We start from the raw sequence: 12,300 nt of genomic DNA, 5'->3' as shown, positions 1-12,300 counted from the left end.
TTCCAGGCCAGGTTGGCCGGGGCTCTGAGCAACCTGATCTGGTTGGAGATGTCCCTGCTCCTGGCAGGGGAGTTGGACTGGATGGGCTTTGAAGGTCCCTTCCAACCCAAACCGTTCTACGATTCTATAAATAAATAGGTCAGGAAATGGCTTTCAGCCTGTCCTCTGCCTGCTTTCCACCCAGCACGGTCACTGGGAACACAAAGCTCCAGCCGCTGCCTTTTCCCCGCTCCTGTTACAGACCTGCAAAGGCTCCGGTAAAGCTTTCTGCACCACGTGCATTCATTCCCCGCCGAGCCCCACCGCCCCGTGCCTCCCCTTCCCACATCACAGATCTTTAAGCGAAGATGGCTCTCGCTTCTCCGGTGACAGGCTTTCAAGGCGAACCGTAACAAAGTAGGACAGGCTCTCTGTCAATCCATCTGCATCCGTGCTGCAGCCAGGAAAAATCAGCCTTGCTGGATTGCTCCTCCCCAGGAATTAATTCGAGTATTAGCAGATGGAGGCAGAAGAATCCCTGGCAAGGAGGAACTTTGTTCGGAGGGTGCCCTCCCACTTCTGCAGCACTGGTTGGCTTTGCTTTGAGCCAGCGAGCTGCGGTGCAGGAGAGGAGGTTCAGGGGTTTCTATGTCATCGTGGAAGCCCCGGTTAGCAATACCAAAACCGCTGGCACACGGGGTGGGAGGGTCCCCTGACCCCTGCTGTCCTGGCTGCGGCTGTTTCCGAGTAAAAACTGGAACACTTGCTCTGGGAAAAGAGAATCCCACCCTAACGCACCCTTTTGTGTGGAGTTTTCTGGCATTTTCTCACATGGGGAGTTCAGTCAACAAACTCCCCTGCCCTGCCCTGAGCTCCGTGCTGCCCCAAGGACGTGGTTCCTCTCTGGCCAGCTGGTTTTGACAGCTGGCGAACGTTTTCTGAAGTAACTCCAGCAGCACCCGCCTGTGCAAAGAAGCCCCACGCAGGACCTGCGGTAACAGGTCCGGTCTCACCGAAGGGCTCTCTTATGGTGAGAGTCCGCGACTCAGCCCTCATCCAGACGTACCAGCATCCGGGAATAAAGCTCAGAAACAAGATCTGTCACTTGCAAACAGACCTCACACGCACTCAGAATTGTGCGTTGCCCCTCCAGCGTACAAGGAGAGAGCTGTAAAGCCACTTCTTCTGAAGAGGCTGTGCCAGGGACAGAGATCAAAGCTCCAGGGGAAGAAAGAGGAGAGGAGAGTATTTGACTATGTGAGACTTTTTTTTGTTAAATTTCTGTCCCAGTTCCTGGTCTAACAGAAAGAGTTTATGTGATTAAAAACGAGCACTTGCTGATAAGAATGTGTCTCATAAATTGGCGACGCTGCTGTCGGAAGGGTCAGACAGCATCCCAGTCTACTCCTGCTCCCCCAACACCACGCTGTCTAGCTCAGGAAGCAGCAGAAGGCCAAAGGGAGTAGGGAGAGGGAGAATTCCGTCAGCTAATTCAGCTCCCTGAAGGATCAGAAGAGCAGGGAAAGCGTGGGGTGACAGCAGGAGAGCTCCGGTGTCCTGTGGAAATCCCTCGCAGTCCGTAGGCTGTCGGGGCAGCCCCCTGAGACATCACCCGTTTCGAACAAAACCGAGCAAAGCTGACAGACAGACCGTGTTGGACGCGGGCAGCGGGATGCATCCAACAGACCCTCGGCTGCGCTGCCTGGGGTGGGCAACCAAATGTACGGGCAAGCAAAATGCAGAGGCGCTGTGAGCGGGTGCCGTGCGGTGAGAGCAAGGCAGGGAGAGGCCTGGAAGGGCTAGCAGGAGGGGCAAGCGGCTACTGCTGAAACAGCTATGGTTCACACAGCTCTGGAGACAAGCCCTGCCTTTCTGGGGAGCTGATTTCACACTCGGGGCTTGTTTGCTGCACTAACAAAGCCCTTTGAGCGAGGAAGTGCGGGCACCCCTCCCTGCCCTCATCCTCCCGGCTTTTAACAGGAGCCGGGGGAGTTTGAGGGCTCCCCTGCCACGGGCGGCTTGGGGAGGGATTCTGCTCTAGCTGCTGTGGTGCAGGGCTGCCCGTGAAACTGCTGGAGCTGTCTCTTCCACGCCTGCCAGAGTCCTGTGCCATCCTTCCCCTCTCGCACCGCGCCAGCCCAGCCCTGGCAGTGCAGAAAGGCGACTCCCGCGACTCCAGCTGCCTCCTGGAGAAAGAGAGACCACCGAGCGCGAGACCGGGGGTGGCTGCGTATGCCGAGCACAGGCCTGCAGCCCCCACACACTGCCGCCTTCCCCTGCCACTAAGCAGTGGGCTTCCTTCTAAAACCTCTTTCTGCCCAGGACTAATATTTTTTTTCCTCTCATAATTTTTTCTCCTTCCCTGGAAAGCTCCGGAGCACCTCGGTGAAAAGGTTTTCCTGAGGCTGTCGTTTTCTCTCCTTCCCTCACGCTGAGTCGCCACTGCGTTCACCATGAGAACAGAGGATTTTCATCAGCACAGAGGCTGAAAATGATCCTGAGACACATCTGGTCCAGGCCCTTAGGCTGATGGCACCAAGGCCAGGCTGGCAGCATAGATGAATGTTCCTGTCACTTCCACTGAGGTTTCCCAAAGCTCTGGGCTTGGGACGTGGCTGAGTCCAACGACATGACTCACTTGTACGGGCATTTTGCAGAGATGCGCTGTCTGAATTCCTGCCATGTCTCTAGGAACATCTCTTCGATGTTACCCCACAGCTCAGCACTACCAGTGCCTGGAGGAGAAGCGACAGAGGTGGAACACGTAACGCGCCCACCAACAGGACAAAGATAGGCTGGGGTGGGCCAGGATGGCCCGAGGCCCTCACCCTCCTCGACCCTCAGCCAGTAACGCCGGTGTCAGCCCTGGCCACCAAAGGCACCCAGCGAGGAAAGCACAGGGTGGGACGTGTCCCTCAGCAGGATGGAGCTGGGCTGCCTGCATTAGCCCTGTTTACACAGCGCCGCGGTAAATCCTGCTCATCCCTCTGAGCTCCCAGTAAGCCGGAGTCATAACCCTGCTGGGGTGTACTCCGGAATTTAGTTCAAGGGATATCAAGTGAGGGTTGAGATGGTGTTTGACCTCATTTACGGCTGCTGTGGCATCGCAAGGAACACTGCTGCTCTCCTGTGGGACACGGAGCGAGAACCAACAGCTCCTTCCACAGCGAACTGGGCAGCTCTTGGTGGGACTGGGGAGACTAGATCAGATCTGAACCAGGTCTTAAGAAGAAGAGGCTCCAAACTGTGTCTCAAAGTCTGCAGTCCCTCTTCGATGCCATCGCCGGCGAGGGTGATGGAGGACACACGCAGATGTGACCTGATTCGAGCCGGCCACCACCTCCCCTGGCAAAGCATTCCTTACACACCAGAGCTCCCCAGTGGGAGCCTTTTCCACACAGCCCAACCCCAAAGAACATAAAAATTCAGGGACTGTGAGAAGTTTTACTTCCAGTATCTCCTCCTCAGTCGCAGCCAGCTCTGGGCCAGGCTGGGAGCTGGGACTCTGCCTTCCAGGGCTCAGCGCCTGCCGCCTGCCCCGCTCCTGGTTACACCTACAAGCGAGACGCACAAGCTTTACGCGTTCGCACCTCAGGGCTGCTGTCTGACGCAGAGGAAAAGGCCAGACTTCACCCACCCACATCTGCCACCTCCCAACCTGTCTTGAAGCTGGAGACAAAGGTGTTGAGTTTGCTCCAAGCCACCTGCCCGCCGGTGGTGGTTCCCCTGCGAGGGAGAGAAGGGGAGGTACGAAAGCAGGGTGAGAGCCACTCGGTTCCCCTGGTGACAAAACTCACCAGGCCATGGCTGATTTTTTTTTTATACGTAACACTTGGCAAAATTTATCCGCACAGGCTTAAGTGAGAAAGATCCCAGGAGGTGGCGAGACAGGAGCTCTCCCTGGGAAGTACTGAGCTGTGAGCTTCCCCGGCACCGCTGCTCGACCGGCACGTACCGCAGGCGTCCAGCCCAAGGATGACCAGGCTGCAGGTTTTGGTGGAGGAGCCCTCCAGGCCAGCCCAGGGCAACACCTGGTTCAGGTCAGGCTGACTCGCTGACGGGGCGTTGACAAAACCCTGAAGCAAGACAATCACACCCAAGTCTGTAGCAGCCTTCCTCTCGGAAACACCCCTCCCCGTCTCCGGCAGGACAGTGGGGCCTTCCAAGTGGGAACGGGCAGGAGCCAGCCTCAGACTGCTGCCGAGCACCTTGCCTGTGGGCACCCACCGCATCTGCCAGAGTCCCGCTGCTTCTTCTGGCTCGCGTTTCCCCAGGGCGTTAGCATGGGTCTCCTCCCAGACGCTGCCTGCTCTAGCCTGTCATTCTCTGGTCTTGGATGGGCGGGATGGACTGGGAACTTCTCAGCACAGGCTGCCCACGCAGGTATAAATAAAACGTTGCAGGACTGCACACAAATGAGAGCTGATGCAAATTTCCCTGCCTCAGAATGCGTTTCCAGGGGCTGTGTGCTGTGAACGTTCCTTTCAAGCAAATCTTTTATGGACTCCATGAGAATGGAAAAGCTAAACGCAAGGAAAGGCAGGTGTGGCTGCCCAGCTCCCCGCTGAGGAGAGCAGCGTTCTCTCCCAGGGTTAAAGGCAGGTGCCATCCCTAAAGGCCTCCTGCTCCACTCAGATATGGCTTCTCCCACGAGTTCTCTTCTTTCAAACCACCGCCCTCTGTAACACAGCTTCCTTGCAGGTGGAGCACAGGCAGTTTTGAGTGAACCCTCCCTCCCCTTCGTGTTCACTTCGCACAGAGACTCTGCTGTCGAGCGCTTTGCGCAGGTGTGGCTTGGAGAGCTGTATCACCTGGGTTAGGGAGAAGAGGCTCTTGAGAAAATCCTTCGGCTCTACCAACCTCTCCTTCTTCTTCATTCTTCACCACGGGGCCATCCTAAAGAAGATTAAATCATTTCCGGCACAAGCAGAGGTCCAGCATGAAAGCAGGCAGCAAGTCTTCTCCTGTGCAGGGCCCGTGCTGTAAGAGGCACTAACACTTGCGAGGCTACAGCAACACTGCGCTGGTGAAAGGCCACGGCTGAACTGGGAGGTGCAAGCTCTCCCCAGACAAGCAGATCACTGAAGGTGCAAAACCAGCCTGGCGAGGAAGGCAGCCACGACCGCAGGAGTTGCTACCAAGATGAAAGGCCACAGAATGGCTTTGTCTGCACTGCACACGCTGTTACGGTGTCATCTGCACCAACGTTATCTGCAGTTTGTTATACGACCGCAGCATCTGCAATGTTTTATCCAGCAACACAGAAACAAGAGTTCTGCCTCCGCCTGAAGTTCCTGCAGCGGGGGCGAGCACAGGAGCAGCCCACCTCAGCCTCCACCGCCACGCGGATACTGTTTGACACGGAGCCTTCCAACCCAAACTGAAGTGGGAACCGTATTTGGTACCAGAAGTGCCTGTCCTTTCAGGTTCCCAGCGAGCAGCAGTCGCTGGGCTTTCCAAATGAGGGGCCCTGCAGCAAATTTGCCCAGCCTCTCCCAGATGCGCAGCCGCTGCCGGTGGCAGCACGCCACACGCAGCATCCGGGCTGGAAACGCACCCAAGCGAAACCTCTGTTATTGATGACCCGTGGCGGTCTCGTCCTCGCTTACTACAGGTTCCCCGGGCTCACCCTGAGTGCGTGCCTGCCTGAAGCAATGAGACGTAAACATTTAAAAGACATTGGCTTTGGAATAATCCGCGTGAGAATCACACCCAGCTCCATTCCCCAAGCTAACTGGTCACCAGTAATCAGTGTTTCTGAGCCTGATGCCTCAGATGCCTGGCCTAGAGAGCTGAGTCACAACACATCGGTTGCCAGCTTACGCGTATGGAGAAGATGAGAAGGACTCACTGGAGTGGACAGAGTGCTTGGCACGTTTCTCCTCCAGGTTACGCTGCAGGGAATTCCCTGAGGCTCGAAAGAATACAGTCCAGGGAACTTAAAACCTTCACCCAAGCGTCTGCGCCAGGATCTTTGAGGAGACCTGTGGAGGAGGACAGAACAATCCTGAGGTGAGAAAAAGAGGTCTCTCATCAGCATTAATCAACAAAAATGCAAGTGGAAATCAAGGAATTCTGCAAGCACAGGAAGCCTGGTTTCCTACAGCGCGTGTGCTTGCTGGCTGGGTTGCTAACTGAGTTACTGACTTCACCATTGACCATCTCTGCAGGCACCTCAAAAATTGTCCTCCACTCTGGCCAAGCACCCGGACAGTGAGAGGCAATTTGCCACAGTGACTGTAAAAATCAGCTGGCACATGCTAGGTTCCTAAAGGCAAACTTCCAAGGCTGGCTCTTCTGTTCCCCCAAGAATAAATTTTATTAAATTTGTAGAAACGTCACTATTTTTGAAGTTTTTCTCTCTGTGAAAGAAACCTGAGATGAGCCAACAGCCTGAACAATTCGTAGCTGGGAAGCCGAGTTTCACCGCCCGTGCGCAGCCCTGACACGTCTCCCTCGACGCTTGCTTCAGCCCCGTCCCCGTCACTCCCGAGCACGCTGCCGCTCCAGCAGCCAGGCTGGACACGCAGGCGGGTGTCACCGGGGAGCCCCCGCGCGCGAGCGATGCCATCCATTGGGAACCTTTCCTACGGCTGTCTAACCTTGTCCCACCAAGAGTCTGGACAGGTACCTGCTCTAGACTGAGATTATTTGAGGTGTTTCAACAAAACAGCACAGCTGTTTCTAAGAATGCAAGAGGAGAGTTAACAGTGTGCCGCTTGCCCACGTTAAAAATACCAACACCTTGTTTTACGAGGGAGTTTTGCCAGCGGGACAGCCCGGCCCAGCCCCAAGCTGCTCCCCGGGGCAGGACGGACCTCGGGGTGCAGGGCCGGGTGCTGCAGGCAGAGCGATCCTCCGTGCCGCCTGCTCTCCTGCCGGCACCCGGGAAAAGGAGGAGAAAAGGCTCTGGGGTGGAGGGGAGGGCTGGGAAGGCAGGAGCAGGGTTGAAACCTAAGCAGGAATGAGAGAGAGGAAAGAGATGAGCAAGGACTAGACTGATTGTCACCGGGGCAGAGGGGAATGTGACAGGGACAGAGAGAATCTCTGAGGGCTCTGTGGGTGCTGATATAATCGCCACGGTGGTTTTTAACGTGAAAATCACACGGCGTTTTCTCTGGCGGGCTGTGCATTGCACCAGGCAGCCTGCCCCACCACGCTCAAACGGGATCCTTCGCCTGGAGAAAGGCCACAAAAATACACACCCAGAACCGCCACCGCCTCCCAAGCGCTGCCTGCCCCCGCGACTTCACAGCACCTTCCACAACAGAACAGATGACAGAATTTCTCCTACAAAAACTTTTCTACTGGCAGAATAATAAAGAAAACAGGACTGTGCTGGAGCAAACAGGGACAGTCTTCTCGGGGCAAAGAACCACCGTGCCAGAGGCAAACGCCAGCCTGGAAAGAGCCAGGATCCCAGAGACACGCTGGTGGCCAGCGCTGCAGAATAAGCCACTGCATTTTCTGCCATCAAAGCTCCATGGCGTGACCTGAGAGGTCCTGATGCCCCAAATGTCCTCCCTGACCAGGCACAGCAGCTCTGGAAGCAGACGCAGCCCTCTGTGAGGCTCCTGGAGAACGTATTTCAGGCACTGGTATCTCCAAGGGCTTATCCCGGAGCTGAACCAGAACCAGACAGTGGGGCTAAAACTGCCCGGCCCAAGCAGGCGATCAAGCTCAGGACTGCAGGTGTTATCTCTTCACGGCTCAATGTCCAGGTGGAGACCAGTGACGCGCAGTGTTCCTCAGGGGCTGGTATTGGGCCCATCCCTGTTCAACATCTTTGTTGGTGACATGGTGACAGTGGGATGCAGTGCACCCTCAGCAAGTTCGCCGATGACACCGAGCTGTGTGGTGCCGTCGACACGCTGGAGGGGAGGGATCCATCCAGAGGGACCTGGACAGGCTGGAGAGGTGGGCCTGTGCCAACCTCATGGAGTTCAGCCAGGCCAAGGGCAAGGTCCTGCACGTGGGTCATGGCAATCCCAGCACAAATCCAGGCTGGGGGAGAAGGGATGGAGAGCAGCCCTGAGGAGAAGGACTTGGGAGTGCTGGTGGGCGAGAAGCTCAACGTGAGCCGGCAACGTGCGCTCACAGCCCAGAAACCAACGGCACCCTGGGCTGCACCCCCAGCAGCGTGGGCAGCAGGGCGAGGGAGGGGATTCTGCCCCTCTGCTCCGCTCTGGGGAGACCCCCCTGCAGCGCTGCGTCCAGCTCTGGAGCCCCCAACATCAGAAGGACGTGGAGCTGTTGGAGAGGGTCCAGAGGAGGCCACGCAGATGATGGGAGGGCTGGAGCAGCTCTGCTGGGAGGCCAGGCTGAGAGAGCTGGGGCTGTTCAGCCTGGAGAAGAGGAGGCTCCGGGGAGATCTGAGAGCGGCTCCCAGTGCCTAAAGGGGGCTGGTGGGAAAGGTGGGGAGAGACTCTTCAGCAGGGCCTGCTGTGACAGGACAAGGGGTGATGGTTTTAAACTGAAAGATGGGAGATTCAGACTGGACATAGGAAGAAATTTTTCACACTGAGGGTGGTGAGGCACTGTCCCACGTTGCCCAGCGAGGCGGTGGATGCCCCATCCCTGGAAACATTCCAGGCCAGGTTGGCCGGGGCTCTGAGCAACCTGATCTGGTTGGAGATGTCCCTGCTCCTGGCAGGGGGGTTGGACTGGGTGGGCTTTTAACGCTCCCTTTCCACCCAAACCATTCCGCGTGGGGACCACAGCAGCGGCCCGCTGCACCCTAACCGCGGTTCCCCATGTCGCGACTGTCACGACAGAGGGGAGGGAGCCAAGAGGCTGTGCAGGCCCCGCCCGTTGCCATGGAAACGGCGCCCTCCCCCTCGGCCCCGCCGCTCCGCAGCCCCAACACGATCGTTCCGCTGCGGTACGAGGGGCGGGGCGCGGCCCCTTTAAGAGCGGCGCCGCCATGATCTGCCTGGTGCTGGGTGTCTTCGCCGGCCTCTTCCACAGCGGTGCGGGACCGGACCCCCCCTGTCCCCGCGGCCGCGGGGCCGGCTCGGGCTCGTTCCCCGCGCTGATCCCTCCGCCCCTCTCCGTGCAGGCTGCGGCGGGGCCGGCGAGCGAACCTTCGTGGCCATCAAACCGGACGGCGTGCAGCGGCACCTGGTCGGGGAGATCGTCCGGCGGTTCGAGAGGAAGGGCCTGCAGCTGGTGGGGCTGAAGCTGCTGCGGGTGAGCGGCGCGGTGCGGTGCGGGACCCCTGCGGGTGGGCGGGGGGCCGGGCTGGAGCAAGGCCCCGGCTCTGCGGTACCTGCCGGGGCTGGGGGGGGGGGGCGGGTGGGATGGTCTGTGCGGCCTGCTGCTGCCATTTGGGTACCGGACCCTCACGGGACAGGGGGGTCCGGACCCTCACGGGACAGGGAATTTCTGCGGTGGGGAGTGTGCCTGCCCCCCGCTGCATCCTCGTTCCGCTGGCTGTTGTTGCTCCTCTGGCTTAAAAACTTCTCCCCTCCCTGTGTTTGGCAAATTAAAGCCAAACGGCCCGGAAGCGAGCATCTGCGCGGGAGCAGGTCTCTCTCCAGCCCGAACTCCATCTCTCGGGCGCAGACCTTGCCCGAATCCGGCGCGGAGCAGCCTAAGCTTTGCGTGCCCTTTGTGCTCAGGCCTCGGAGGAGCTGCTGAAGGAGCACTACGTCGCCCTTCGTGACCGTCCCTTCTACAGCCGGCTGGTGAAGTACATGAGCTCTGGGCCCGTGGTGGCCATGGTGAGTGCTGGCCGGGTTCTCTGGAACCACGGAATGGAAAGTAAGTGCAAAGTGTAAGCGGCATCAGCTCACGGTACGATGGAAACAAGGTGGCCTCCCTCTTCAGAGGGCCTCTTGAAGCCGTACTGAGCCACAGAGGGCTTTTCTGCGGTAAATTAAACCCCACAAGCAATTCTGCTTGTCCTCCAATATCAACTTTTGAAGGCTATTTACAGAGACCCTTTCCTGTCTCTCACCCAGGTGGATCAGGTGGGGAATTCGGAGGACAGCAGGACCTGCTGTGGTGAAAGCCGACTCTTGTTTTGCTGTCGTGTAGGTCTGGCAGGGCCTGGATGTGGTCAAGACAGTTCGCACCATGATTGGGGAGACTAACCCAGCCGATTCCAGGCCTGGCACCATCCGAGGAGACTTCTGCGTTGAAGTCAGCAAGTGAGAGCTTTGGCTTCTCCCTGTGCGTCCCGTCCAGGCGTTCCTGTGCAAGGCCTGCCCAGGCCTTGCGAGCCTGCACCTGCGGAGCAGACCTTCTCCCTTCTGTACTCGGATCAGAGCAGCCCTGGCAGGAGGAGCTGATTCCTGCCTCTGGGGGCTGGCTTTGCCAGAAGAGAAGAGCCTGGCTTTGGGTCTTTCCTGCCTCCTGAGGCCTTCTCTGTTGAAAGCAGGCGGGGTTTGCTTATCTTTGCTCCGGGGAATCAGGACTGTCGGGCTGTGAGGAGGAGGAGGGGAGGAGACGAGACCTCTCGGCCTTCTCCTGGGGGAGCAGGACACCTGCAGAGCTGCTCTAGCTCCACTGGGCACCTGAGTCTGTAACAAACGCCGAGCAGGAGCTCCAGATGTGCTAAGGCTCGTGAAGATCCACCGGCTGTGACCTCGGGTGGCTGCAGCCTGGCTTGTGGCAGATGCTGCTTTTATCGAGCTCTCCTGGGTTAGGTTTCCGTTCGTGGTGTCTGATACCAAAACTGGACCTACTTTGACGGAATGGGGGGAATCTAGAGGCAAAATGTGAATTTTTAACACAAAACCAAGGCAAACCCCAGATAAACAGCCATTTGCAGCTCCTGTAGCAAAAAAAAAAAAATACTTCCTCATCATAAGAAGATCCCTTTCTTCTTCCCCACAGGAACGTGATACACGGCAGCGACTCGGTTGAGAGCGCCCAGCAGGAGATCTCCCTCTGGTTTCGCCCGGAGGAGCTGACTTGCTGGGAGGACACGGCCGAGCACTGGATCTACGCGTGAGAAGAGCAGCCCGAGGGAAGAACGTCTTCCTGACAGAGCGCGGGGCGCTTCCGTCCATTTCATCGCAGCCGCTTGGGCTGGCTGCGGATCCTGCCGCGGCCTCGCGGGTTTCTGTTCTGCGTGGGGGCGGGAGGGGCCCTGGGAGCCGGCCTGTGTGTGTAACCCTGCTCTTCAGCTCCCTGCAATAACAGCTATTTCTTTTTTTTTTTTTTTCCCTCTCTCTGCCGTAGTAAGTAGTTGGTGTTGTTCTGTTTCCTGCAGCCTCTTAAATGCCAAGTAGCTCAAGATGATTTATCGAAGGAAGGTGATCCTTGGCAGCTGCTGGGGAACGAGTGCAGCTCTCTAGGGGGCAGGGAGTGAACTGGCCCCGCTCCCCACGGGACCTGGGGGTGGTGGGGCTGAGGGAGGGGCCAGCAGTGACACAGGAGCGTGACCGTGGTTTCCTCGGGTGCCTTCTGCAGGCGGCTCTTTACAACTCCAAATAGTGAGAGATTGTGCTGTTCCCAGAACTCCCACTTGCTGCCTGTACAGAACAGGAGGCCTGGCAGACTCGGTCCAGAATTACACGTGCCGAGTTAATCAGATCGTGGTAACACATCCCAGGCTGTGCATCCCGCGCTTCCCCGGGAGCCTGTCCCAGTGACTGACCGCCCTCTTGGTGAGGAACTCTTTCCTGATGTTCGATCCGTGCTTCCCCTGATGCAGCGTCATTCCATTCCCTGTGTCCTGTCGCTGGTCACCGAGAGGGGTGATCCACAGCTCCCCTCCGCTGCTCTCCCTGAGGAGGGTGTAGTCTGATGGGTGCAGACCACTCCTTCTACCCCAGCCTCCTCTTCTCCAAGCTGAACAAGCCAAGTGACCTCAGCTGCTCCTCAGAAGTCTTGCCCTCAAGACTACACCACCTCGGTCACCCTCCTCTGCACGCACTCTCACAGTTTGATGTCCTTCTGGTATTCAGGTGCCCAAAACTGCACACAGTACTTGAGGCAGGGCCACACCAGTGCGGCGCAGAGCGGGACGCTCACCTCCCTTGACCGGCTAGCGATGCTGTGCTTGATGCACCCAGCACACGGCTGCAGGCTATGCTGTTAACTCATATTCAATTTCATCAACCCAAACCCCCAGATTTCTTCCATGGGGCTGCTCTCCAGCCTCTCCTCCCCCAGTTTGTACGTATAACCAGATTACCCCATCCCAGGTGGAGAAACTGGCACTTGCTCTTCCCAAATTTCAGACACTGGGTGATTGCCCAGCTCTGTAGCCTATCCAGCTCTCTCTGTGAGGCCTCTGCACCCTCCAGGGAGTCCACAGCTCCTCACAGTTTAGTATCGTCAGCAAACTAACTTAATGTACATCTGATGCCT

General features: G+C 57.7%; 2 protein-coding genes across 2 annotated transcripts; one reads left to right on the top strand and one right to left on the bottom strand.

Annotated features, from left to right (window-relative positions):
• Positions 1-1,952: 1,952 nt before the first annotated feature.
• On the bottom strand, positions 1,953-4,856 carry LOC104487324 (structure-specific endonuclease subunit EME2-like). Its single transcript, XM_086759338.1, is given in 6 exon segments — positions 1,953-2,123; positions 2,126-2,165; positions 3,387-3,533; positions 3,638-3,641; positions 3,938-4,055; positions 4,791-4,856. Coding segments are annotated over 6 exon segments (546 nt in total).
• Positions 4,857-8,814: 3,958 nt separating this feature from the next.
• NME3 (NME/NM23 nucleoside diphosphate kinase 3) lies at positions 8,815-11,142 on the top strand. The gene is made up of 5 exons (XM_086760289.1): positions 8,815-8,948; positions 9,038-9,168; positions 9,600-9,701; positions 10,018-10,130; positions 10,819-11,142. The coding sequence occupies exons 1-5, from the start codon at positions 8,903-8,905 to the stop codon at positions 10,934-10,936; spliced, it is 510 nt and encodes a 169-aa protein (XP_086616415.1). The 5' UTR covers positions 8,815-8,902; the 3' UTR covers positions 10,937-11,142.
• Positions 11,143-12,300: the final 1,158 nt, after the last annotated feature.

Source organism: Chlamydotis macqueenii, chromosome 15, assembly GCF_036417535.1.
Source record: "Chlamydotis macqueenii isolate bChlMac1 chromosome 15, bChlMac1.mat, whole genome shotgun sequence".
Lineage (NCBI taxonomy): Eukaryota > Metazoa > Chordata > Aves > Otidiformes > Otididae > Chlamydotis > Chlamydotis macqueenii.
This window is presented reverse-complemented; position numbering and strand designations above follow the sequence as displayed.